Source organism: Emydura macquarii, unplaced genomic scaffold (genome assembly GCF_026122565.2).
Source record: "Emydura macquarii macquarii isolate MOO-44397 ecotype Brisbane River unplaced genomic scaffold, CSIRO-AGI_Emac_v2 contig_431, whole genome shotgun sequence".
Lineage (NCBI taxonomy): Eukaryota > Metazoa > Chordata > Testudines > Chelidae > Emydura > Emydura macquarii.
The window spans coordinates 4,122,498-4,149,971 of record NW_027130568.1 but is presented as its reverse complement, the minus strand read 5'-3'; the positions used below and the strand labels follow the sequence as shown (position 1 = coordinate 4,149,971).

The following is a 27,474-nucleotide window of genomic DNA, read 5'->3' as shown; positions in this document are numbered from 1 at the left end:
TCTCTAGTGTAGACCAGGTCTCAACTTGGAGAAGAAAAGACTGAGTGGAGACCTAACAGTTTTCAAGTACATAAAAGGTTGTTACAAGGAGGAGGGAGAACAATTGTTCTTGTTAACCTCTGAGGATAAAACAAGAAGCAGTTAGCTTAAATTTCAGCAAGGGCGGTTTAGGTTGGATAGTAGGAAAAACTTCCTGACCATCAGGGTAGTTAAGCACTGGAATAAATTGCCTAGGAAGGTGGTGGAGTCTCCATCATTGGAGATTTTTTAAGACAAACACCTATCAGGAATGGTCCAGATAATACTTAGTCCTGCCTTGAGGGCTGAGGACTGAACTAGAAGACCGCCCCAGGTCCCTTCCAGTCCTACGACTTTATGATTCTACTGTCTAAGAAGACTTCAGTGGTTAGTGTGTTCGTTAATTTTGAGGAAAAATAATTATTAGGTAATGTAAATTTAAAAAGGGATGGAAAAATCTGAGCATATTCAGTAGGAATGTGCTAAGATTTTTAACCTAATATATCTCCATCCCCTTTGTGACATTTTAATGGATGTTCTGTTTGACCAAGGCCAATAGCCTGCTGCCTCAAACTGCTTTTCGGATATTTTACATTAGAGTTTGGATCTTGTTTTGTTTGCTTGTTTTTAAAAACAAAACAAAACAAAATTTAGCCATCACACTTTCTCTGGTACTTGTTCCTCCATTAAAAAAAACAAACAAACAAAAGCCCAAACAAAAAACACAAAACCAGTTGAACAATGTCATCTAAAACTAGCCCTTCTATACTCTAAAGATCAGCAGATTTTGGCTCTATGTGAAACCATAGGGAAAGTGAGTAGAAAAGCAATCAGAACACCCCCCTCCTGAGCCGGGACATGGGCAAGTTCCCAGCAGTGAGCTAGGATGCGGGTAGCTGGAGCCTGGCTTCCAGCTGCAAGCCGGGACCGGGCAAGCCACGGGCTGTTGCAAGTGCTGGTGGCTGGTTCCCGGTCCCGACTGGAACTGGCAGCCATGTCAAATTCATGGCTCAGCTGTGTAATTGACATGGCTACCCTGGAGGGGGAACAGGTGGAGAAGCTCCCTGACTTCTTGCCCTGCTCTCAGACAGGACCTGGAACCAGCTGCCTCAGCTTGCAGCAGCCTGGGCTTCTCACCCCGCTCCCAGCTGAGAAGCTGGGGCTGATGGTTCCTAGTCCCGGCTGGGAGCCAGGACCAGAGGTCAGGGAGCTTCTCCACCTGCTCCCCACCCTGGAAGCCATGTCAATTACATGGCTGGGCCATGAAACTCACATGGCTGCCTTTCTAGCAGAGAGTGGGGAATGGCTTCCCCCAGCTCCCAGCAGGGAAAGGGGAGGAGAGAAATCCCCAGTGACTTCCCATGGCTCCCCACTAGGACCAGAGAGTGGGGGACATCAGCCCACAGGGAGCCTCGGAGCTGAGAGCCTGGGCTTTCAGCTCCCCCTACATTGCCCCTTAAGTCAGTGGAAGCGCTCCTGGTGAGGATGCACTCTGCCGACCCAAGGAGAGCAGTGTGGATATCAGCCACCTCTGTAATTATAGCAGTGGCTGTAAATAAAAATTTTTTTTAGTGTAGACAAGGCCTAAACAAACCGAGGTTTTTTTAATCTTCCTTCATAGGTCATGTTTTCGAGACCTTTAGTCATTTTTGTTGCTCTTCTCTGGACTTTCTCCAATTTGTCCACATCTTTCCTGAAATGCAGTGCCCAGAACTGTACACAATACTCCAGCTGAGGCCTAATCAGCGTGGAGTAGAGAGGAAGAATTACTTCTTGTCTCTTGCTTACAACACTTTTGCCAATGCATCCCAGAATGATGTTTGCTTTTGTTGCAGTGTTACATTGTTGACTCATATTTAGCTTGTGATTCACTGTGACTCCCACATCCCTTTCCACAGTACTCCTTCCTAGGCAGTCATTTCACATTGTGTATGTGCACAACTGATTGTTCCTTCCTAAGTGGAGGACTTTGAATTTGTCCTTACTGAATTTCAGTCTATTTACTTCAGATCAAGATGCCAATTTTTAGGTTACAGTTTTGAGTTATCTGAATAGAAGAGGCAGGAGCGGTCCAAATGTTTTTTACAGTGGGGAAACTGTACTTTTTTTTTTTTTTGCACTCACAGCTCTAAAATAGCCAAAGAGAGTTTGCTCAAACCTTTCAAAAAAATTCACTTTTTGAACAGATATCAAACATGGAAAACTGAAATGCAAAAGGTAAATATTTCAGAAAATTATGAGCCTCTGGAAACAGGAGATTACATGGAAGCTTATGAAATTTTTGCTACATGGCATAAGTAGAAGAACTGAAAATGTATGAATTAACATTCTTTACTAAAATACCCTGAGGTTTCCTTCATTTCACCCTTCCCACACCCTCAATATTTTCAACCACCCATCCTCACTTAACATACACTTTCTGTATTTCTAGTCTCGAGGTAACACATTAGAATCATGGCGGGTCTAACCATAGGGATATGAGGGAGTTCTACTGAATGGAGGACATTCTTCATTGAACCAGAAGAGTCACAGTTAAATAATATCACAAGATGACCAATTGCCTTAGCTGCTCAAAGCATTTAAATTTTTAGGGCCAGATTGCCCACTTTTATGCAAAAACTCCACAGAACGAGGCTTGAAAGAGACAGACAAATGTCTTCCGTCCCACCCCACCATTTTCTTTCCAACAGATTATTCCATCAAAGAGATAGAGTTTGCAACACTCTGTCACAGAACATCCCCAAAGTGGTCTCATCTAACAGAGTGTGCAGATCCCTCGGGCTCCGCTTGGAGGCCAGTTTCATTTACAAAAGAGGCCTTGTATCCGCCCATTAGCTCCAGGGTTCCCTAGTCTGCTCCAGGCTCCTCTGGCAGTATGACTCTGCTGGAGTTCCCTCAAAGCACACTGCTCCTGCAACCCTCACCATCCCAAAGGAGGTGCCATGGTATAGAGAAAAGTGCCACACCAAAGCAAATAGAGTCTCAGGCTCCATTAACTTTTGTACGCATTTCTTGTAGACTTCGTGGGGTGGGATAATAGACTTCTCTTGGATCTGTGCTCATAATGCCCAAGCCTGCTCCCTTCCCAGCCACTTACCACCAGTGCCACAGAGGGCTCTGGTCCCGTGATACTTCTGGTGTATATATTACAGGCAATATATAGAAACCCCAGTGGAGAGTAAAGGTTGCACAAATGTTTCAGTCTGATTTCCCAGATTCTTATAACTTCCTCAAACTTTATTTCTTGAAATTTTACACATTTGTTCTTAGATTAGTAGTATTAATCTTCTGAAAGTTTAAAAGAAAAAAACAATTCAGCTGTGTTCTGCTGTGACCTTACCTCCATGCTGACTTTCCACGACAGAATTCCTGCAGCCAACCTAATGCAGGGTGGAACACAGCTTGGAAATACTAGCATGTTAGACTTTCCATCTGGTCCCAGAAATCAAGACTAACCAACATCATCAGCAATTTTTAAAGAAAATTTGGATGTTTTTCTGAGAGAGATGCTCTAGAAATTATTTTGGGGAAGTTCTATGACCTGGGCTATATAGGAGGTCAGACTAGATGATCACAATGGTCCCTTCTGGCCATGGAAGCTATGGAATCTATGCACAACTACAGAATACATAGGTAAAAGCAGAAATCCACCAGTGGCCACTGGGTCCCATTATAAATTTGAGTTATCATCTAATGCAATATTGGAAGCATCTCAGAATTCTACTAGAATTAGAACCCATTTCATTTGAACACACAACATCTAATCTAAGACTGGTCTGGGACAGAGACTCAACACACACTGCAGACTATTAATTCAAATGGAATAAAGTTAAAAAAAAAAAAAAAGTTATTGGATTTCTATGGTTAACATGGATTCTGACTGTCCAAGTAGATATCTTGCATGCAGAATGACATCCTTTACTAGATCAAATTTCCCCTGCCGCAAAGAGTAATAATAATTTGTAACCTAACTTTGACAAATATACATGATCCCTTGTCTTCTAAAGGGTAACAAATGCAGAGTTAAGCCTTTGCTACTAGTCCTCTTTGTTTTTATATACATGTTCAGTTATACAGATTAATATAAATCTCAATAACAGTGTAACAATAGCTACTGTGTGGCTTACGAAATTGTGTACAATAAATTTCAGAAAAACAAAAAAGAAGCTGGTTTGAACCAAGTACACACAAAAACACTCAAAATACCAGGTCAAGCCTTTTTCTGGGAACATACTGAAAGAGCACAGAGCTGGAATTCATTGTAGTGTCCACTTATTTCACTTATCTAGTCTCTAAGGCTCTTCCTTATATTAAATCTGTGTAATAAAGTCTGCAATTAAGACAAGAGGGTCAGAGATGACTGACATTTATTAATAATTCTTGCAAAATATTATGTGCAGTGGCCAAGATGGCACTGTGCTTTTCATTAATTTTTCTTTTTAGCTTTTAGCACATCTAGAAAGCTATAATAAAAAAAATCACTATATTTTAGTTGCAAATGCTAATACAACTATTTTCAAATTACAATTCAAGTCTGAAACAGTAGTTTACAGTGGCATCTTAAAAAGCAGAAGCAAACTATTTGAAAAATTAAACAAGGGGAGAAAGCATAGTCCAAGACTTAAGCTTTGTTTTAAAATTGAATAGAACAGTAATCTTCCCAACTTTATTTGGCACTAGCGTCTGTCATTTTCAGAACACCTGAAATGAAAACAGGCTTAATAAATAATCTCAAAGCAGATATTAGTAAGATAAAAGTACTGATGTCAACAATCTCAGGCAGTTGGACACGATGGCTCTTTCTTCTCTTTTATACTCAAATCAATCCTAGACCTCCTGACACAATGTAGATCTAATAGCTGCATTTGTCCCTCTCCAGGCTAAAAGCTTTTTGATAATTAAGAGCTATGGGAATCAATGATGTAACTATCACTTCAAATATAGATTTATTTCAGAAGTGATTGAATAACTTGATATTCAAATGCTTTTTCTTGGTCTTCTGCTCAAAAAAAGTAATTTCATTAGCCTAAAACGTGGAATTCGTCAATGCTGCACTCTGCAATATATTACCCAAGTTGTCACCAGTTGTATTACAGAGATGTCTGCCACGTGCCCTCACACTTTTGGTGTAAATGATCGTTTCTCTCCAGTTATCAAATTTTAACTTGCATTAAGCATTATAAGTAAACATGGCAGTACTGGAAAATCAGCAATTATGGCCTGGATAGCTTTACCCAATCAGAGGTCTGGTGTGCCAAGAGAGACTGTGGAGATAGTAAAAACAACAAGAATCCTGTAGCACTTTAAAGACTAACAAATTTAATTTCTGAAGGCATAAGCTTTCGTGGGCCACAACCCACTTCGTCAGATGCAAGAAACAGAAATGAGATGGGGTATATATACATTCAAGGGTAAGGAACAACAATGGGGAGGGTAGGTGTTAGCAAAGTCTATTCAGTTAGAGTAGATGAGGCCTATTCACAACCATTGATGAGAAGGTGAAAATGTGTGAACAGTGACAATTACTTCTTGTAATGAGATAACCATTCCAAGTCCCTATTCAGACCCAGTTTGATTGTGTCAAGTTTGCATATGAGTTCCAGCTCTGCAGTTTCTCGCTGAAGTCTGTTTTTGAAGTTTTTTTGTAGAAGTATAGCAACTTTCAAGTCAGCTACAGAGTGTCCTGGGAAATTGAAGTGCTCTCCTACTGGTTTATAGATGTTACTATTTTTTATGTCTGATATGTGTCCATTTATTCTTCTGCTTACTGACAGTCCGGCTTGGCCAATGTACATGGAAGAGGGGCATTGCTGGCAGATGATGGCATATATTACATTAATAGATGTGCAGGTGAATGAACTCTTTATGGTGTGGCTGATGTGGTTAGGACCTGTGATTGTGTCACTAGAGTCGATGTGCGAGCAGAGCTGGAAACAGGGTTTGTTGCAGGGATAGGTTCCTGGGTTAGTGTTCTTGTTGTATGGTGTACGGTTGCTGGTGAGTATTTGCTTCAGGTTGGGGGGCTGTCTGTAAGCAAGGATAGGTCTGCCTCCCACGGCTTGAATGAGTGAGGGATCATCTGCTAGGATAGGTTGTAGATTCTTAATGATGTGTTGGAGAGATTTTAGCTGGGGGCTGTAGGTGATGGCCAGTGGTGTTCTGTTGTTTTCTTTGTGGGGTCTATCCTGTAGGTGACTTCTTGGTAGCCATGTGGCTCTGTCAATTTGTTTCTTCACCTCTCCAGGTGGGTATGGTAGTTTTAAGAATGTTTTATGTAGATTCTGTAGGTGTTTGTCTCTGTCTGAGGGATCAGAGCAAATTTGGTTGTATCTTAGGGCTTGGCTGTAGACAATGGATCATGTAACATATCCAGGGTGCAAGCTGGAGGCATGAAGATACGTACTGAGGTCAGCTGGTTTTCAGTATAGGGTGGTATTAATGTGACCATCCTTTAATTTTATTGTAGTGTCCAGGAAGTGGATTTCTTGTGTGGACTAGTCCAGGCTGAGGTAGATGGTGGGGTGGAAATTATTGAAATCCCGGTGGAATTCTTCGAGGGACTCTTCCTTGTGGGTCCAGTGATGAAAATGTCATCAATGTAGCGTAGGTAAAGGAGAGGTGCTTGGGGACAAGTTTTGAGGAAGTGGTGTTCTAGGTCAGCCATAAAGATGTTGGCATACTGTGGGGCCATGCAGGTGCCCATGGCTGTGCCACTCACTTGAAGGTATAGATTGCCTCCAAATCTGAAGTAGTTGTGGGTCAGGACAAAGGCACAAAGTTCAGCTACCAGGTGTTTCATATCATCATCATCATGGAAAATGTTCCTGATAACTTGTAGTCCATCTTTGTGTGGAATGTTGGTGTAGAGAGCTTTTAAATTCATAGTGTCTAGGATGGTGTTTTCTGGGCGATCACCGATGGATTGTAGTTTAATCAGGAAGTTAGTAGTATCACAAAGACAGATAGGAGTGCTGGCGGCATAGGGCCCAAGGAGAGAGTCCACATAGCCTGACAGTCCTGCTATGAGAGTGCCGATGCCTGAGATGATGGGGCGTCCAGGATTCCCAGGTTTGTGGATCTTGGGTAGCAGATAGAATAATCCTGGTCGGGGCTCAGGGGGTGTGTCTGTGTAGATTTGTTCCTGTGTTTCTTTAGGAAGTTTCTTAAGTAGATGTAGTTTCTTTTGGTATTCCTCAGTGGGATCCAACAGTAGTGGCTTGTAGAATGTGGTGTTGGAGAGTTGTCTGGCAGTCTCCTATTCGTAATCCGACCTATTCATGATCAATATGGCACCTCCTTTGTCTGCCTCTTTGATTATAATGTCAGAGTTGTTACTGAGGCTGTGGATGGCATTGCGTTATGCATGCCTGAGGTTACAGGGCAAGCAATGTTGCTTGTCTACAATCTGAGCTTGTGCACGTTGGCGGAAACACTCTATGTAAAAGTCTAGTCTGTTGTTTCACCTGTCAGGAGGAATCCATGCAGAATTCTTCTTCTTGTAGCGTTGGTAGGAAGGTATCTGTGTGTTAGTGTGTTGTTCAGTGGTGTGGTGGAAATATTCCTTGAGTCGGAGACGGCGAAAGTAGGATTCCAGGTCACCGCAGAATTGTATCGTGTGTGGGGGTGGGGGGACAGAAAGAGTCCCCGAGATAAAACGGACTCTTCTGCTGGATTAAGTGTATAGCTGGATAGATTTACAATATTGTTGGATGAGTCAAGGGTATCACAGTTGTGGTCTCTTGTGGCATGTAGGAGTTTAGAGTCCTTTTTCCTCTATAGAGAAGCAAAGTGAGTGTTGTAAATGGCCCATCTTGTTGCCATACTTCTACAAAAAAACTTCAAAAACAGACTTCAGTGAGAAACTGAAGAGCTGGAACTCATATGCAAATTTGACACAATCAAACTGGGTCTGAATAGGGACTTGGAATGGTTATCTCATTACAAGAAGTAATTGTCTCTGTTCACACATTCTCACCTTCTCATCAATGGTTGTGAATAGGCCTCATCTACTCTAACTGAATGGACTTTGCTAACACCTACCCTCCCCATTGTTGTTCCTTACCCTTGGATGTATATATATATATATATATATATATATATATATATATATATATATACACACACACACATCCCCTAACTCATTTCTATTTCTTGCATCTGACGAAGTGGGTTGCAGCCCATTCTGCTCCTTGAGGCCTATAATGAAATTTGTTATAATATTTTACGCTTACAAAGAAGCCAGAATAATTATTAGCAGAATTGGCATTAATTACATCTATCAAGATAGACTAATTACAACATTAAAATTAATTGATATACTAAAATTAATTTTGATTAAATATTTTACATTGATTTTAAAGAAAGAAACCAACAATATGCATATGTAAAAATATTAATATATTTTATTAATTTTAATTGCTGTAACGAGGGCCAGATTAAGGCACAGGGATTGTAGGCCTGTGCCTACAGCACCAGCTCCTGAGGTCATATTATTACACCAGAATCTCAGAGTTTACTTAGGGCATGTCTACACTACAAAGTTAAGTCGATTTAATTTTAATCAACATCCAGGCACTGCAGTAATTAAATCAGTCAGGCGTGTGTCGCTCATTAGGTCGGTGGAGTGTATCCACCCTAGCTGCGCTTGCATCAATGCACAGTGCAGTGCACTATTGGTAGCTATCCCACAGTGCAATTAGCTGCAGGGGGGTTTGGGAAGGGCTTGCAAAGAGAAGGGCTCACAAGACCAAAGCATTGTCACAGGGGGAAATGGGAACATGGCTTTGGTCTCCCATGACAGAGCCCCCACCGGGGGGAAAGGGTATACTTTATAGGGGCCTGAAAAAATGATATTTGGGTCCTGTCCCATGATGCAGTTTCCTTGCTCTCTACCATGATCAGCTGGGCTGGTGAGCTCTCCATGCTGATCAAACAGGAAATGGGAATTAAAAATTTCTCAGGGCTTTAACAGGAGAGGGACTGTTTCCTGGGTACCTGGCTACTGTGCAGCTGAGTTGAAAACAATCTCCAGTGTGGTCACAGGGAAGCATTGTGGGATAGCTCCTGGAGGCCAATTCAGTTGACTTACACAATGCTGCGTCCACACTGCCTCGCTGTCAACCTATCAACATCGATTTAAGTACTACGCTTCTCAGAGGTGGAGTAATTAAGTCAACATTACAGGGCAGTTAGTTTGGCGGAAGGGACCTGGTAGTGTGGACGCATACATTATTAGGTAGACTTAAGGCGGCTTCCATTGACCTGAGTTTTTAGTGTAGACCAGTCCTTAAAGTAGTAGTAAGTCTCTAACCTCTATGGTCATGCAGAAAAGTGTAAAAACATAAACCCAGCTTAACCAATGTAGCAATGACACCTGAGTCGACCGAGTAAAAGAAAAAAAACAAACCCACACCACCACACTGAAAAATCATTAACTGCCTCATTCAGTTTATTGTTAGTGGGGTGTTAATTCAATGAACCCACTGTTCTGGGGACCCCACCAATACCACCCTAGCTAAGGGCTCTGTGTGGGGCAGGAGGAGATGACACCCCAGCAGATACACTCTCCCCCCGCTGCTCCTGATGTGGGGGGGGGGGCAGGGAGGGGAACATACTGGTGCCCTAGAAGCCCCCTGCCATTCTTAGTGTTGGAGGGTGCGGGGAAGTGAGGCCATGGCATGGAGTCCTAACCCTGCAAATAGTTATACTTAAATGAAACTATTCTTATGAAGTGCAGATCAGACTCTTAAATTGTAAACTCTTTGGAGCAGAGGCCTATCAGTTATATTTGTCAATAAAGCACCATGCTCACTTAAGTCACTGAACAAATATTGCTGATAATTCAACATTAAAGATCTCTCATCAATCAGCTATAGTACAGTCAACTTAATCCAATTTGGCCATTTCACTCATGGCCATTCAATTACAAGAGGTGGGTATGCAGACTCGAAGAACTGTTTTGTTTGGATAGCACTGTAAAGTTGTGGTCTGGATTCCCAGGGGTAACGCACAAACTGCATAATCCTAGGCGTAATAGCAATGAAGGCTGTACAAACAACACAAATGTGTTCATTCATCAGATTTGTGAGGCAATACACAAAACCGTTCTACCATGGGTTTAGCTTATCTGTGCAGTGGCATTGGCTTCAAAAAGATGTTTCAAAGCATCCCTTCACCAAAGATGTAATTAGGATGAGCAACTGTTAAAAAATTAAAAGGAAGGATAAATACAGCCATGGCATAAATATGCATTTAAAACATATTCAGAAACACTTAATTTGTATCTTTTTCTTCGGTTTAAAAAGATGTTTTTAAAATTTTAAATATCCTTAATATGTTTAAAAAAACAAACAGACCTTCCATAAACCAAAGATACCGCACTGACTTTACACCTCTAACTTCTGTCAACACTTTTCACCATAAATGTTCCAAAATTCATCCATCAAGAAAAGAAGGCATTTTAACTTTTATTTTTGACTGTTTATCCTATACCTTTCGTGGAGAAATCCAACTCTATCCAGCGATGCAAAGCATAACTGAAATGTACTGAGAAAAATCCCAGTGCTGTGGTTTATTTGCTTGCCTTTTTTAAAAACGAGTTTGTAGTGTCGGCAATTCACTGTCAAAAAGAAAATCTGCCATATATCACTTTGGATACTAACATAACAAATCACATTCTTTGGAGGGGATCTAAAATAAATTGGCTAAATAACTAGAGTTTTCAAAATAAATTTTATTGAAATTGTGCTAATATTTGTCTTCAACTAAGTAATAGTATTTTCTAAAATTTAGCCAACAGTCGATTACTTAGGGCTTGAAACCAAAGCTAGATACATTTTGCTGTGCAGTCTGCTTCTGGAGACAAGGGAGTGTTTAAAAAGGGATTAACTCTGACATAACAGTTAAAGATGCTCTGCTAGTAAATGAGGAATATAGACACCTCATTTCAAAGAGAACATAAATTTGGAACTGTAGGAAGAATAAAAGCTTCCTTCCATCCCACATTCCTCCCCTCAGTTAAAAGAGAAAAATCTGGCTGAATTAGTAAACTAAGAAGTCAAAGACTTCATGAAGTTACAGTACTTGTAGCATTTAGAAGCCTGACCCTAAATTTTAAATGAATTTTTTCAGGTTAACAATTTTGAGAGCTATAATAGTTTGTAATTTATGTAACTCTTACCTCTTCAGTAAGAGAATTATATATCTAGCTTTTCCAGTGATTTGATATCAGTATTTAAAAGTATCTTTTACACTTCATCATTTTCACAATAGTGTATTTATACTTCATTTGGTAAATAATGAACATATACTATTTTTAAAGTTTGTTTGGTTTTTCTTTGTCAAGTTAGTCCAATACATAACACATTAAAAAAAATATCTCCAGGGAAAGAGTACTTTACACATATGTGTATAGCACCAGCTTTTTTCTACTATTGTGCCTGAAGCTAAGCATCTAAATAGGGATTTATTTAGGTGCTTAAGTATGGATTTAGAAATACAGCTTTAGGCACTCAAGTATGAAAATTTGGCCATATATTAATATTCAAATTATTTGGGCTCCTGAAGACTTTCCCAATGCCTTTGCTTCAAATAAACGCTATCTTTAAATTTAAAGAGAAACATTTCTCTGGCACCTTTTTTTCTTTCCCCAGAAATGTGGAATTCCCTGCCCCCTGTTTAAATTACACTGGTTCTAGGCCCAAGATGGGTAATAGTCAGTCCTAATCAAGTTTAAGGTTTCTAGTGATGTATCAAACCTAGAAACAGGTGTCCCAGTTTTCTAACATGACTACAACACTTGATTCTAGCCTTCTATCACATATGTAGTACAATCTTTTTTTCCTATTTTAAAAATGTTTTCTTCGTAATGTTACTTTGTGAACACAGTATAACAGAAGAAAATGATTAGTTGACTATATATGGGAAACTGAAAATGACTATACACAAAGTGTTGCCAAACACACACACACACACACACACACACACACACAAAAAGCCCTCTAAAAATACATTTTTTTTTTCCATTTACTAATCTTTTCCCATTATATCTTAGGTTCTACTTGTAACAATAAGAGAATTTAATGTCACTAAAATATAACCTACCATATAAATGTTTCCTACATTCTCTCCCAAAATAATCAGATCTTCAGTATTGCATTATGTACAAATGCAATTTTTAAAAGTGCAATTTCTTGCAAACCATCTGGACTAGAAACACTTGCTATATCCAGTTGGAGAGTTGGAAATCCCCTACATTGCAATGGTATGTAAAGGTACATAAATATATTAAAAATATGTATATATATTTGTAAACGTCTCCCCACACCCTTTCTATGTCACCTGTCGTCTTAGAACTTGATCCTGGAAGACTTACATATGTACATTCCCATTGAGTTTCATGGGACTACTCCCATGAGAAACTTTTTTGAAGGATCTGACCCTTAGATTTAAGGTCCTGGGGCCAGTGACTGTGTCCATATGTTGGTAAAACAATGAGCACAATGGGGCACCAAGCCTGGTCGGAGATTCTGGACACTATTGCAATATAAATATGCAATTAAAATATAAAAAGAAAACATACACTCATTTCTAGCCTATGCCAGTTAGGAGATACTTACAATCAGCAATCAACAATCATAGCACCCTGATTTAGATATTTTTTTAAACCTCTAACAGTTTATTACATCTCCAAATGCACAGGTGGAAAAGGAAAATTGATTCATTAAATGAAAGTTACCTGGATTTACTGGTGGTGGAATAAGAAAAAATGTTACTAATGACATCTTTTAAACCCTCTAAAAAATTCAATATAATTGTAAGCTATATTATATGGAAATGTTATGCTGGGTTATAAATGTTTTATTGAAACTTTTTTAGGGTGTCCTCCACAGCTATAGTTTTGATACTCATGAGGAACGTGGTCATCCCAACCTCCTGCCACTAAAACCGGTCAACTACCACCTACATATAGGAAATACACACTTGTATTTTTACACATATCATACACAAAAATCCATAAAAAGCTTGCTCTTAGGTTGAAAATCCTTATACATACTGAAGGATTCTATGTAATGATGGGCCAAATTCATCCCTGTTGGTCAACCCCAGGGATATAGTTGGCCCAATGGCATTGTACTTTTAATTTATTTATTAAAGTTCCAATAAAAGCCTCCAATTATATATATTAAGAACAGGCCTTTACTCTTTGTACTGACTTCCATAATGTAGTAGAGAGAGCTCAGTCCTGAAATCTCCAGGTGCTAGTTTTCCTATCAGACAGTCAATTCTTTATCTTCATGTAAATCTTTGAGGGACTGAGAGGGAGACAGAGGCCACGGAGAAAGGAAATCAGAAAGATCCAAGAGGAACCAGTTCATTACATCTTTAAACATGCACTTCACTAGCTTATAGTCGAGAACAGACTGAATTATTTATTCCTGATTTTTATTCTTGCAACAAATACCATCCCCAATAGGATGATAGGGTTCCAGATCATCCCTGGATAAGAAATCACAGATCCATATGTTTGTCCAGGAAACAAGACTTCTGGCAAAGACTGAAATATGACACCAATAGCTTGAGTGCCAACATCTGAAAAATGGGCTGCAATTCTAAGAGCATTTTAGAATTAATTTGATCCTTGAGTTCTCTCAGGAACCAAACACTCAATAGTGCTATAATTATGTCAAATACAATACCTATTTTAAAACTCATATTTAAAATCTATAAAATAACTCCATATTTTATAACCAACTGTCTTTTCAGCTTTGAAAATCCAAGTTCAATACAGCTAATTACTTTAAGCATAGCGATCCTTGTTTTCCTTGAAGAAACAGTTAAAAATATCTCCAATGTCTTTCCTTGCTCCGAAGTCTCCAAGTAATCATCAAGACTTTTCATTTACAAGATTATATCAAATATACACATTAACTCTTCTTACAGAGAAACTATGGGGAAAACATGTTTAACTTAAACAAAGTATTTACTTTTCTTTTGTGCACTGTGTATTTGTGTAAGATGCTGGACTGACAGTTATGCACAAAACAGGCACAGTATGAAGACCAGCAATATAAATTCTCTCACGCTGCCTGCCAATTTACTCAGGCCTTATATGAGATCCCTCTACGGGTTACAGAGCAGCTTGTTCTGCACAATGGTTTTTCCATGTAGCTTTTCTTCTGACTCCACCAAAACATTTCAGCATGACTCCTATTCTCAGAAGATCCCAGATATAGTAGCTCTGCTGGTTCAGCTGAAGTACTTCATTGGTATATGGCTATCCAAGCAACAGTGAAGTTGCAACTACATCCCTCTGTTTACATGATGCTAAGAACCACCTCATCTCTAATACATCCTCTATATATGCATTCTTTGAAGAGAACCCAAGACTTCTGAAGACTTCTAGATATAACCTATTTGGACTTTGTGATCTAGATAGGGTCCCTGGATCACATTCCAGCCTCCAGCCCTACACTATAACCAGCATCTTACTTTTGATAACTCTGCTGTATTTTAGAAATTGTAGTCTTTCCTTTTAAGAATCCAGCATAAAAAATTACATTTCCCTTTTTCTGCAATAAATTTAGAATGTTTCAGTCAACTTTCTAGAATTATTTTTCCTTCTTATACACTTTTTAATATTTCACACAGTTAAGCTTATGAACAAAAACCCTCTGAGATTTTGTTCCAATACATCTAATTAGAACATAGAATCTTTAACTCCTCTTTTTGTGAAGTGTGTGAATCTGAGGACCACCAACTAACTCTAGCTCAACTTTTCCATTTATAAGGGCTTATTTTTGCCAAGAAACATTTTTGACTGTGCAGAGCTTCCTTGTACTGAATGGAATTGATCTCTCAACTTGTTCATGACCAAAAGGTGATGTTAAAGCAACCTACCCAGAATAAGAAACTCTTATTAAAATGCTTCTCAAACACCAGATTTAGTTAATCATTATATTACTAAAAGAATGGTAGTTATGGAGTGGATATTTGCAGGAAGATTTAAAAAATTAAAGCTTTTCCCCACCCCAATAAACTGTACCTAGCTGTTGGATGCAGTATCACCGTGGGCTGCAATTACATCAGAACTCACAATATAAACAGAATCGGAGCTGGTCAGCACTTGGAAAAAAACACTGTGCAGAAAGTGTTTGTGGGGGATTCATTAAGTAGTACTCTACCCTCTGAGTCAATATTAAACTTAAATCTCAAAACAGAATAATGTCCTTTTGGATAACAGAGGTTCATACACTGACTTCAAAGCACATTGGAGGAGCCCCTTTTTAATTATATGTAAAACAAGGTCCTGACCATAATGGTCACTAAAGGTATCTTAGTGCTTTTCTCACGAGGATATGTGTTGTCAATAGCAATCTGGTCAATTCTAATTTGGCTACCTACATCTGCTTAAATGTCTCATGAAATTTCAATTGCATATGTTATTCCTCTTCACTTTCCATCACTAAATCATGCTGCATAACAGGTGGCTGCATTTCCGTGGGGAATGAAATCATTCCTATATCTAGATCTTGCAAGAGGATCTACCCAGGCTCAACCCTGCACCCACGTGGAACCCCATTGAAGTCAATGAGGTGACAGTGATATCTGCTTCCTTTCTAAGTTGCTTGGAGATCTATGGATGAAAAGCCCTATGTAAGAGCTAAGGTATTATTATTGACATGCATAAAGTTATGCAGGTGCTTGCAACTTTGCAGAATCAGGGCCTTAGTCAGTAAAGTGCTTGGGGAAGAAAGACACTATATAAAATGAATTGTTATAATATTTTCAGACAGTAAATCTTTAAAGCCTACCTATGGCATCAGTAATGTAAGTACAGATCCTCTGTAAGGAGAGAAGATGACAGAAGATACACATCAGTGCATCTCCCCATCAAATGAGGCTGTTGTATCATGTTTGACAGTATTTTAGTGGAATGTTTTTAAGAGTTTTCATGATCGTTGACTGAAGATTAAAATAATTCTGCTTTTAATGTTTTTCTAAAGTCAGATGATTCAGAACATTAAATTTTGTACTGAAATTGTAAACAGGAAACAACTGTAATGAGAACTAGTGTAGCCCATACTTCACTTACTTGATGACTATCTGAGAGATCTGTATATAAGGTGATGATTTAATCAGAGCTGAAATACATTAACAATTTCTGAAAGAAAGTATTTAACTGCTTAAAACAGAAATTAAACCAAATTTTACAAATATTATAACCACAAAACTGGAGCATTTTTAAGAATGATCATTCCATGAAAAATGTTTTACAAGATAGTTTTACAATTTAAAGTATTACTGAATTTTGCCACATGCAACATTAAAATAGATTCACCACCCTCTTTTTTATGTTTTTTTTAACAGTTCACTATTATTTGTATTACAATAGTACCTAGTGACCCCAACCATGATCTGTACTGATCAGATACCGTACATACATATAATAATAGACAGTTCCTGCTGTGAAAATCTTACAATCTAAATAGACAAGATAGTCAAAAGATGGGAGAAAGGAAGTGTTATCCTCATTTTACAGCAAGGGAACTGAAGCACTGAGGGCCTGATTCTCATTTACACTAAGGCCACTTTTAAAACATTTTGGCAGTATAGAGGCCTAAAAGTGGATCTAAATGTAACTTACACACTGTATAGAGATGAAAGTGACTTGCCAAGATCACACATGAAACTTATGGCAAAGCCCAGGAATTGAAGCCAGATCTCCTGAGTATAGTCTAATATTTTATCCACATAGCCATCTTGCCATTAGAACAAGATTCTTAATTCGTTATTAGCAATAATAATAAAAAAATCCTTCAAATCCTCAATACAGTTTAAAATAAAAGAACTATAGCAGCTAAGAATTTCTACAGTCAGTAAGACTTTAAAAAAAAAATGAACACGCTAGTTTTCTTCTCGTCACAGTTGTGAGAAGTTATTGCAGTTGCTGTAAGCTGAAATCAGTTTCTTTCCTGAAGAGTGAACATTTTTTTTTCTGTTCAAAGACAAGAAGCAGCAGTGCATGTTAACAAAGGCTAATAATTTTACAAAGGATATGTTTGAAACCAAAATTCCTGACTTAGGAATTTTCTCTAGTTTTCTGTTTGTTGTGTTTCTGTCCACATAAGTCTTTATAGATCTTTCTGTATTATTATACGTACAATCTCAGTAACTTCAAGGGTAACAGTACCTTTCAGTACCACGTGTCTATGATAAAAGTAATCAGAGGTAAAATAGCCTTGTCCTCAATGTCTGAACTTCCAAACATTTCACCCAAAAAATCTTTAGACAGCCAGTAAATATATTATGTTAAATTCAGAGTCCAAACCACAATTCCAATAGAACACAACACTGACAATATAATATTTGGCCTTATGTAAATCTGCAGAAATTAGTATGGTCGTTATGGGCACATTATGTGAGAGTTGAGGGAACCCAGCATTTTGCAGGACTAGTTTTTTGGTTTGGTTTGGTTTGAATGTTCTCAAGAACATAATGGTCTTTCAGTATTCGGATATGGAAAATCTCTCCCTCAAGCAGACTTTCCCATGCAGTAGCATTTCAAAAGGTTCAATTGCAGGGACAGAAATAATAATTCTGTTTTTACTAAACAATAGTTGCTTTCCTTGGCAAAAGCAACTTATTTGAAAGCACCTTGCCAATATCTAATCACCACCAATAATATACTTCAACAATTTAAGTTAAAATGGAATGGAATTTTCTCCATCAAGTTCCAAGGATATTGTATTTAAAAAAAAAAAAAAACTTTCTAGCCACTGTCATAGTAGTTGAGATATGATAACACAACCATCACTAACTGTCCTTAATTAGAAAGTAGAAAATTTCCGGGCTGGTGGTAGGACATTTTTTTTTTAAAACACATTTCAACCGCACAACCCGTTTTCCAGTTGCACTGAGAGTGCAAATTTGTTTGCCTCTTAGACATGACACAAGGCTGTTTATTCATCCAGGAGTAGTGGAGTTATATCTTTAAATATGTCTCTGGTTATCTTGAAGAGATGTTGTCTTTGAATTTATACTTCCTAATGTATAATATTACGTCAGGAGGATGTCTTTTTTAGAGCTAACTATTGGTTGTATGTTAAGAACATTTTGATTAAATGTTCCAACAAGCTTAGGTAAGGTGAACACGATTTTTTTAAATTTAAATAGAAATGAATTTATTTCTATTTCTCAACACTAGACTAATACAAGCCTGATCAGCCTATAAGTAAGCTTGGCAGAATGTATATATAATTGACAAATAATGTCTGTATATTTTAAGCCGCTTTTTAGCTTTATCAATTTCAGTTTTCACAGTTTCATGAAATTATGAGGGTCAGACAATTAATTACAGTACTGGCGAGATTCAATAAGTTAAAGCTTTATAAGCCATTAAAACAAATTATCAACATCACATGTCAAAATATACAGAGTAAATCTACTTATGGTCAATAAATCAAACCTGTTTTTAGTGTTTATTCCCTAGTTCAATTGTAATAAGCCTAACCCAAAAGTCTTAATCACTGGATTTTGCCTCTGATAAATTACTCTGCCTACCTTTAAATCTAGATCTTTATCAATGAAATTTTTTTGTTACTGGTTTGTATACGTATGATCAAATTAACTTTTACCGATTAAAATCTAATCCTTTCAAGTCTACCAATAAGACATGTAAATTCTAACTAAACTTTTTATTATGCTTATACATTTTAATTAGTGATGAATCATTGAAAGGGTCAATTTAATACAATTTATTATTTTACGGTTTACAGAGAATTGACTATGTCACTCTGTATTTTAACATGACACTCCTGGAACATTTCAGATTATTATCTGTAAGAAATTTTATATGGCAGATAAGCACCAACAGCCAGATCCTACAAACCTTTATTCATGCAAATAGGTTTCACTCAGATGAGCACCAGGTGTGCACTATTGGCCCATTACATATAAACGTCCCCATACAACACTTTAATAATGTGCTCTTTAATTATTTCTGAATTTTCAGAGACCAAAGCAAACACAGCCAAACTATATATTTTATCTGGAAGTACAAGTTTGCAGTGGATTAAACGTTAACTTAAACCAGGCACAGTTACAGCACTGGATGGTAGAGCTGCATGATATGCTGCAGAGATTGACATGGTATATTTAAAAATGTTTAGACTGCAGTGTAAGGGAAAATACTGTAATTTTGTTTCAGAAACATGTTTCAATTCAGAAAGTGGCCAGTAATTTAAATCAATATCAGTAAATTGCCACAAACTGGAGTGTTATTTACATCAAATATCTAAAATATTTGACATAGCTTGCTATGTCTGCTTACAAATATATTAACTAAATCCTGACATGAGGAATGTTTGAATTAGTAGATGTTTTGTCAAATTCAAAATATATAAACTTTACAGTGTATGACATTCACAGAAGCATTACTTGTCTTTAAAAAAAGGAAAGCATCTTACTCTGTGCTTTTTAGAATTTTCTAGGTTTGTTTATATATATATATAAACTAAAGCGCAACCAATGTGAGCAAAAATTTGTTGTTGCCAGGCAACCCACAAAAAACATTGTGAAGGCACAGGTGACAACCTGTACAAATGAATTAAAACATAAGAATTTCTTGAAAGGTAAGAAGCAACTCACTATTTGAACACCTAACTGACATGCACAATTACTATTTTATTTTTCAATCATAAACAAGCAGGGCATGATCCTGCCACAATTACTCATAAGAAGGACTATTCATGGGAGTACAGGTTGCAGGGTTTTTTATAACAAGAAATTCAGATTGCATGCAGTTTACTAATTTTCCTCTTCGGACCTGACCCAAAGACCCCTGAAGTCAATGGGATTATTTAAACTGAATTCAATGGGCTGTGAATCAGGCCCTTAATGCTCATAATAGGACAAAAACAACAGACCATTAATTAATGGCTCAGTAGGGCCATTGACTTAGAGTGAAGGCATATTAGCTGTTAAAATCAAACAAAAATGTATTGCCTTATCACTGGCATGATGAAGGGCTCAATTCCACAAACACTTATTCTTGCAAGTAATCTTTATACAGATGAGTAATCCTTTTGAAATCAATGGTATTACACCTGAGAGTAAATGCTTTAGTATCCATAACCTGCAATAATATGGAGCCAATGTACATAATCTTCAGGAGAAAAACTGCCAGTTGAGGCCAAGCACAAAGTATTTAACATGAATGTAAATGGTGTGTTTAAACAAACACAGACAACACCATTTGGAAAAACTGAGTTATTTATTTTTATTTACTGTGGATTCTAAGCCTTTTTTCTAGATTTTTGCACCAGAGAAATATCCAGTCAATAAATCACATATTTATAGTTCAAAACTACTGTGGGTATGCATAATGAGCTGATTGGAAATCCATGTATCTTCCATTTAATTTTACAAATTCACTCACACAGCACTGGCACACAAAAGAATGGGTTAGGTTCAAGCATAATTAACTCATTAAGGGAATGAATCATTTGCACTTAGTTTCTTCATGACAAAAAGAGAATAATTATCAGCATTCAAAAATTATACTGTCAGGATTGTACAGTACATGTTACTAGATGCTTTAATAGATTATAGTCAAATTCTTTTAATGCCACATCTCAGACTGTCTTGACGTGGTGTAACAATAACAGAAGTTCCTTCAGACAGAATTACTTAGACTTCTGAATGCTGAGGGTCTGAAGATTTGCAAATATTAAATAAAGCGCATTATAAACAGGAATTGCATTTAAAAGGCCCATCTGAATTGTTTTCATGCACTGAAACAAGCCAGAGTTTAGTTCACAAATGACGATGACATCATAGTCATCATCTTGAATTCCTTCAAAGACCTTGAGCCAATGTAACAGCAAATATAAGGTAAACCATGGAAAGAAAATATTCAAGTCACCCTATTCCACCTAATATAAAGTTGCTACTTTTGTTCAGGATAAGTTACTGCAATCTAGCCAGGTGAAAGACCATCAATTATGCCCATTATATCCATTATAACTCCTCCAGTTAAACAGGGCTTTTGTTCTCAATCAATACAAGCTAAAGCATTGCATATTTTCTTGACTTATTCTTAGCCAGAGTTTTATTTAAATATTAACATTTTGCAAGGTATTTACTGCAATTGTTCAAGAGAAACTCAAGACTTCAGCTTAGTTCATGTTCACCATAATGCTAACTCTGTCTTCAATCAATCAGCAGGGAAAGCACTGTGCTCATCTTTAGAAAAGTTACCTGTAATGATTTACTACCATGGTTAAAAATAGTTTGCTATATGATAAAACTTTTAATTAACTGACTAACAGCAACCTGTTATTTATTACTCACTCAAGGCTGACTGGCAGGTACAATTTTCTCTTTGGATAACAGCATTAGAGTACACAATGAACCACTCAGCAAATAATTCTGCTCACTATGTGGAAACACATAAACAACAGGAATTATTCACAAACTCAATGAAAATTTCCATTGCATAGAATTATTTTGTAATGTGGGCAAAGTGCGCAATAAATACATAAAAATTGTGACCAAAGAGGTTATGGCCATCAAACATCTTGACAGATGAAAGAAACAAAAGAGGTTGAAATGGATCAAAACAAAACTGCAGAAGTGATACAATAATCCTTTTAATTAGACTATTTAATGTGACATCAAATTGTTTTCCTTCTTAGAAACAGCCCTTCAACAATGCATGAAATCTTTGCAACTCAGGATATTAGAAGACAACAAAAGGATTCCTGTCTCTTACAAGGAAGTTGCAGCCTGTGAGCATAGCTAGTGTGGTGTAAAATTGTGTCATATGAATTTTAATGTAACACAAATATGAAAGATTCAAAAAGAACAAAGGCAGCATAGTTTTATTCCAAACTACAAAAATGACCTATTATGATCTGAACAGCATACCACATTACAATTAAAGTTATTTCAAAAGAGGGTCAGACAGGTCAAATGTAATGGCTGCAGAATGAGGTATTTCCTTTATGCAATATTAGAGAAATGCAAAATATCAAACACTGTGGTAATGTTAGTGAGTCGAAAAGTCACACATGTTTAGGCCACTGGGAATACAGATCTTTAAAAAATGCTTTAATTATCCTCACTGACTACAGATTCCAAATTTCTGGGAATTAAGATATTTGTAAAAGATTTAAATTATTATGTATATGTTTCGGATATTTTCATGCACAGATTTTAATATACCATATTTCAAGTTGCTGGGCACCCTAAAATTCTGTGTGCGCCTTTTTAAAAAAAAACATTTTAAAATCAACAAAAGGAACTCGTCTTGGTGGTTAAACTGGTGGGGTAACTTTCTTGCATATCCTGCTGCTTCAATAACAGCTGCAATTATATTCCCAGTGGTGGCAGTTGACTGATTTTGACAAAAACAGAATTGCAAGTAAGGTCTCTCTGTGTGGTGATATTATTGTCTCTGATTCTGGATCAAAAGGAGCTATTTTTACCAGCTGTGTAAAGAAATGGTGTATACAATGAGGTCAATTTGAAAATTGCTGGGTGATAGAAAAGTACACACAAGCCCATTAAGACATAAGCTTAGTGTTTGACTGGTGCGTGGTTGGGGGGAAGATAACAAAATAAAGATGATCAGTACATCACGTAGGTCCACTGTGAAACAAAAAATCATTAACAATTCTGGAAATAAATGACAAAACATTGTTTACATCAGGACTTGGGCCCTTTCTTTGACCTGAAATAATCATTTTGGTGTGAAATCATTAACCTTGTTGATTGTAAGGAATAATAATTTTCCTAGTTTCCCTGAAAAAGAATAGAATGTTCTTGTAAAATAATCACAACTTAAAATGAATGCTGCTATAGAGAACATTAAAGGAAGATTGAACTTTCCTATACCAAATTCTAAATTCAAATGTATTCCTATGTAGGGATTAGCCAAAAAGACTAAAATGACTACATGACATTAAGAATTAAAGCAAAATATACTTTTATTAAAACAGTGATACATATACCATATTGTATAATAAAGCACTCATCAAGAGATATATTTTTCTTCTAAGAATTGTGAAATTTATGAAGTATGGTAATAAGGTGACAGAGGGCTTGGGTTTTCAGAAACTACAGAATTCTACCAAAATTTCATTTCAAACCTAAAATTAACTTGTTATGCAAATATGAATTACACTTTCTCCACTTCTACTGTAGCACTGTTTCAGCCAACTGAACATCTAATTGTCACTCCACAGGTTGCATTAGATCACAATATCTTTAGTTTGGTTTCCAGCCAGGGCTCACGCAGTCACAAAACAAGACTTAATACAGCAAAAGCACTGGAAGAACCTCTGTAATGGGTTGGCCACCTCCTAGAGGAGAGGGTAGCAGTAGTTTTATAGCCCAGGTTTTGCATTAAAAATGGCATTAGCCACCAGAGCTCTTATCTACTTTTACAGACCACAGAAAAACGTTCTTAGAATTTAGACCATTATAATAGAAAATTTAAATTTTGGGGGAATTAAATATTTTAAGAAATATCATAATGAGATAAAATGCTCTTCACATATTTCAGAATTATCTAGACGACGAGTTCCAACATCCTCTATTTCATTATTTGTTTTCTTGGGTGATGAGAAAACTCACATTATTACATTCACTAAAGAGGATTTAGTCACCTACAGGAAGACAGGCTTTAGTATACTTCATAAAGGTTTAACTGTAAAATACTACAGTCAGACTCCCTCGTTCATCTGGAAATATACTTTTACATAAAGAAAGAAACTTGAATCTTTAATGTTTCACTTTGTGAATAAAATTTGCATTCATTTAGCAAATCCAGGCAGGATGGAATCTGATTAGCTATGGACCACAGCTTCTCTTATGAATTTCTATATTAGTTTTTACCCCGTAATATCCATTTGTACATTATATGTGATATGTTTACTCTCATCAGCATCCCTACTTTCCACATATAAGCTTATACTACCATCTACCTGAGGTTGTGCAGTCTGAACTCTCAACCTCTATATCTTGTCAACAGGAGACAATTTTCCAGAGAGGCTACAGAGAGTGTCTATTCTGCCTTCTGCAGCACAACAGCCAAGCCAACAGTCCTACCTACCATGAATAATGCATAGTTCCAAAAAGCACACTGACGTTATTGGACACAAATCAGATTTACATCTCAAAGAACCATGATGAGATTACTGTCTTCATATATGTCACTTGTGGAAGTTTACATTAATCTTGTGTGATGCCTGCTAATAATATGCAGACACTTTATGTTTATTGCATATACTCTTTGTTTAATTTGTTATCTGACATATACTGCCAGTTATTTTCGAATGTAAGTCAACAGGACAGTTCTGCCTCCAATTAGGAGCACTAACGTGCTGTGATACTACCTGCATTCAGTCTGTCCATTGCTTTGGATCGGATCCCCATACTAATATTAGGAACTCAGGGAAATCGAAGCTAAGGGCTGACAGACGCCACTAAGGTTCGGCGATCACTTCCTGGCACAAACGAATGTGTGTTCGACCCTGAAATTCATGATGTCATCTGGGGGAAGATTGGAGCAACACAGTCAAATAGCAATAGGCTTCTCGCTCGCTGGACTTAAAATCACTTCCCTAACATTTCCCATCTGAAGGCTACAGGAGTCGACTGTACTTGGGATTCCAACTAAACTCTGCTTGTGTCCTTTTGGAATGACTATCCCTGTCAAGACAGCACAGTGCTCCAAAGGTCAATTTATGATTATTCCCATTGTTCTGTACACCGCGTCTGCAAGCTGAGCATAGCGTCTGGGGGAAGAGATCAATAATAGCTCTACGATAAACTCCCAGCTACTTGTAGAACTGCAGATTTCACATGGCCTCTCCCTTATCTTGTTCTGGGGGCAGGGGGAACGAGACAGTAGAGGAACGCGGCTCGTTCTTTCAAGAAAAAGCCGATTCAGATGACAGCTGGGGCCTGAGACTGCACTGTCCTCCCTGCCCTCCGCTGTGGGTCTGTCCGCCTAATGCAGTCCCGGCTCAGCAGCTGCCCAGGCGACACACCGCTTGCTTGGTTTAAATTCCTACCGCTTTCCTGGCTAAACCGCCCATTACGCGGGCGGCTCTACTACAGTGTCATTGCTAAGCACCTAAATGGGATTCTGATCTGAGTCACTGGGGTGTGAATTCGAAATGAAGTCAGTGGAGAAGTCAACTTCATTCTTCATTACACTCAGGCAGCAGACATCCGAATTTGCCCCTTCTCAACCCGTTTCCTGCACCTCGTTCTCAGGAGGAGCTTTCCTTCAGCAGCAAACAAGCACCGGTGCCACCAATTAAACACCAAGCCTGCCCCCTTTCCCCTTTACTCCAAACACCTGCCAGTCTCTACACACACGTGGGGGAATTGAAAGAACTCCTGGATCGGGGGCTAATTACACCGTTTCCTGTAAACTGGCAAATTACTTCTCCCTGAACAACTTCCTAATAAAATCCTAAAATCTCCTCTGGCTCATGCAGTCAAACACAAGTCAATTAATCCCGATTTCTGCTCGGGTTCACTGGGGCTTTTCAATGCGCACTGCTGCAGCACCCGCAAAAGGAGGAGGAGGAGGAGGAGGGGAAAAGGCGAAGTTCTGGAGCTTTTAGAAGTGTCCGAAGTTGGGGAAGTTCTGTCCCTTTCTGTTTGTCCGAGTCGCTGTCTCTCTGTCCTTCAGTGCAAACTCTTAGGGACAGGCACATTAAGCAGTCCCTATTTAGTGTACACTCTTGAAAGTGACTCTGACTACCAGCCTTTAGGCACCATTTCGGCCAGTTTTTCCTACCTCACTTACATATATAGTAGCACGTACTGCCGGCCATCATCAACCTGTGTGTCTGTCAGTCTGTCCATTCCCCTTCCGTCCAAGCGCTCTGCCCATTGAGATGTGACTCTCCTCGCCCAAGACTGTCCTACACTCCCTCCCCCCGGATCAGTCACTGTGCACTTCTCCTCCAGCCCCGTGCCGTAATTCTTCGCTGCCCCCTCGCTTCGTTTAGCAAGGTGCTGTGGATCCATTCAAAATCTCGGGGGGTTTCCATCATTTCCTCCGATTGGAGCCATCCCTCCGCCAAAAGAGAAGGGCGATCGCTCTGCCCAAAGTTTGCAGAGACTGCCCCCCCGTTGAAAGCTTCGGCTTCAACCAGGGGGTGGATGGGGGAAGAGACGCCCAAAGGGAAATTTCCGCACCAGCTTGAGATACAGCTACCGGCAAATGGGAGGCTCCCATCAAATTTTAAACCCCATCACCTCTATTCTCCAAACAAGGCAAGTATCAAGGAAAACAAGAGAAACAATGCCTTCACTGGGGGGGGAATCATCTGTAAGGTGCAGCGCTGCCAGCTCAACCCCCTCCTCCCACGTAAGCCAAGGGAAAGCAAACTCCAGGCAGCGGCAGCAGCAGCAGGTCCCTGCTCCGCCTCCCCAGTATGCCCAGCACCGCCACTCTCTGTGCAGAGCTGGGAGCAAGCCCCGCTCGCCCACCCGGCAGCATGCTGCCTGCCACCCACCCGCTGCAAAAAAAAGGGAGCCACCCACGCCTCCTTGAGTCCCCCCCCCCCAAAAAAAAAGTGGCGGCGAAAGGCGCGCAGAGCAGAGAAGGGGCAAAGCAAGCAAGTGGCTCACCCCCAGCTTCCGACTGCGGATTTTCACATAGCCCTGCTTGACGATGTCGTTGAAGTTGGAGGCCATGGCCAGCGCTGCCCGCTTCCTCCGCTCGGAGCCCGGGGGCCTCCTCCTCTTCCTCCTCCGGGGTGCCTCTGGCCGCCGGCTCCCGGGGAGCCGCTGGCATCCAGGCAGCAGCAGTAGCCGGGCTGCTCCCAGCTCCCGCCGCCCGGCTGCAGCCCGCTCCTCCCGCTGGGCGCTGCGCTCAGTCTGGGAGCAGCGGCGAGGAGGAGCCCGAGTGGCTCGGTTCCAGCAGCCGGGAGAGGGAGAGAAAAGGGAAGAGGCAGAGACCCGCTCCTCGCTCTTCCGCCCGCTGTCGGCTCTCCCCCTCCCCTCTTGCTGTCGCCGCCACCCGCACGGAAGCCGCCCGCATCCCTCGGTGGTAGCTCCACAGCTGCCTGGACCGCACCACCCGCCTGCGCGGCGAGGGGAAAGGAGGGTGGGCGCCGGCTCCGGGCCGGCTCCTCACACCTCAGCAGCCAGGGGAGGCGGGGAAAGCACCATCTGCCGGTCCCACCTCCAAGCTGTCTTCCCCGCACCTCCGCCGGGCACGCTCCGCCTCTGCTGCTGCCCGCCCTCCCTGGAGAAGATGCTCGGGGAGTGTGTGCCCGTCTCCGCTCCCCCAGCCCTTTTGTGACCCCGAGGGAATGGCACGGATTTCCTGACGCCGCTAGTGGAGGGAAGAGGAGAGCAGGGGGCTACCTCTTAAAAGGTATTGAAGAAAATAATCCATGCCCTTCCCTCTGGCTCATTTAGATAGAC

General features: G+C 39.3%; 1 protein-coding gene across 2 annotated transcripts in view; it reads right to left on the bottom strand.

The window, feature by feature from the left end:
* DOK6 (docking protein 6) overlaps positions 1–26,838 on the bottom strand; it is a 372,406-nt gene extending 345,568 nt beyond the window's left edge. For both annotated transcript variants that reach the window (XM_067537434.1, XM_067537433.1), the window contains exon 1: positions 26,674–26,838. In XM_067537434.1, coding sequence (XP_067393535.1) covers positions 26,674–26,739 — 66 coding nt within the window. In that variant the 5' untranslated portion in view covers positions 26,740–26,838. The remainder of the gene's footprint in view (positions 1–26,673) is intronic.
* Between the last annotated feature and the right edge of the window lie 636 nt (positions 26,839–27,474).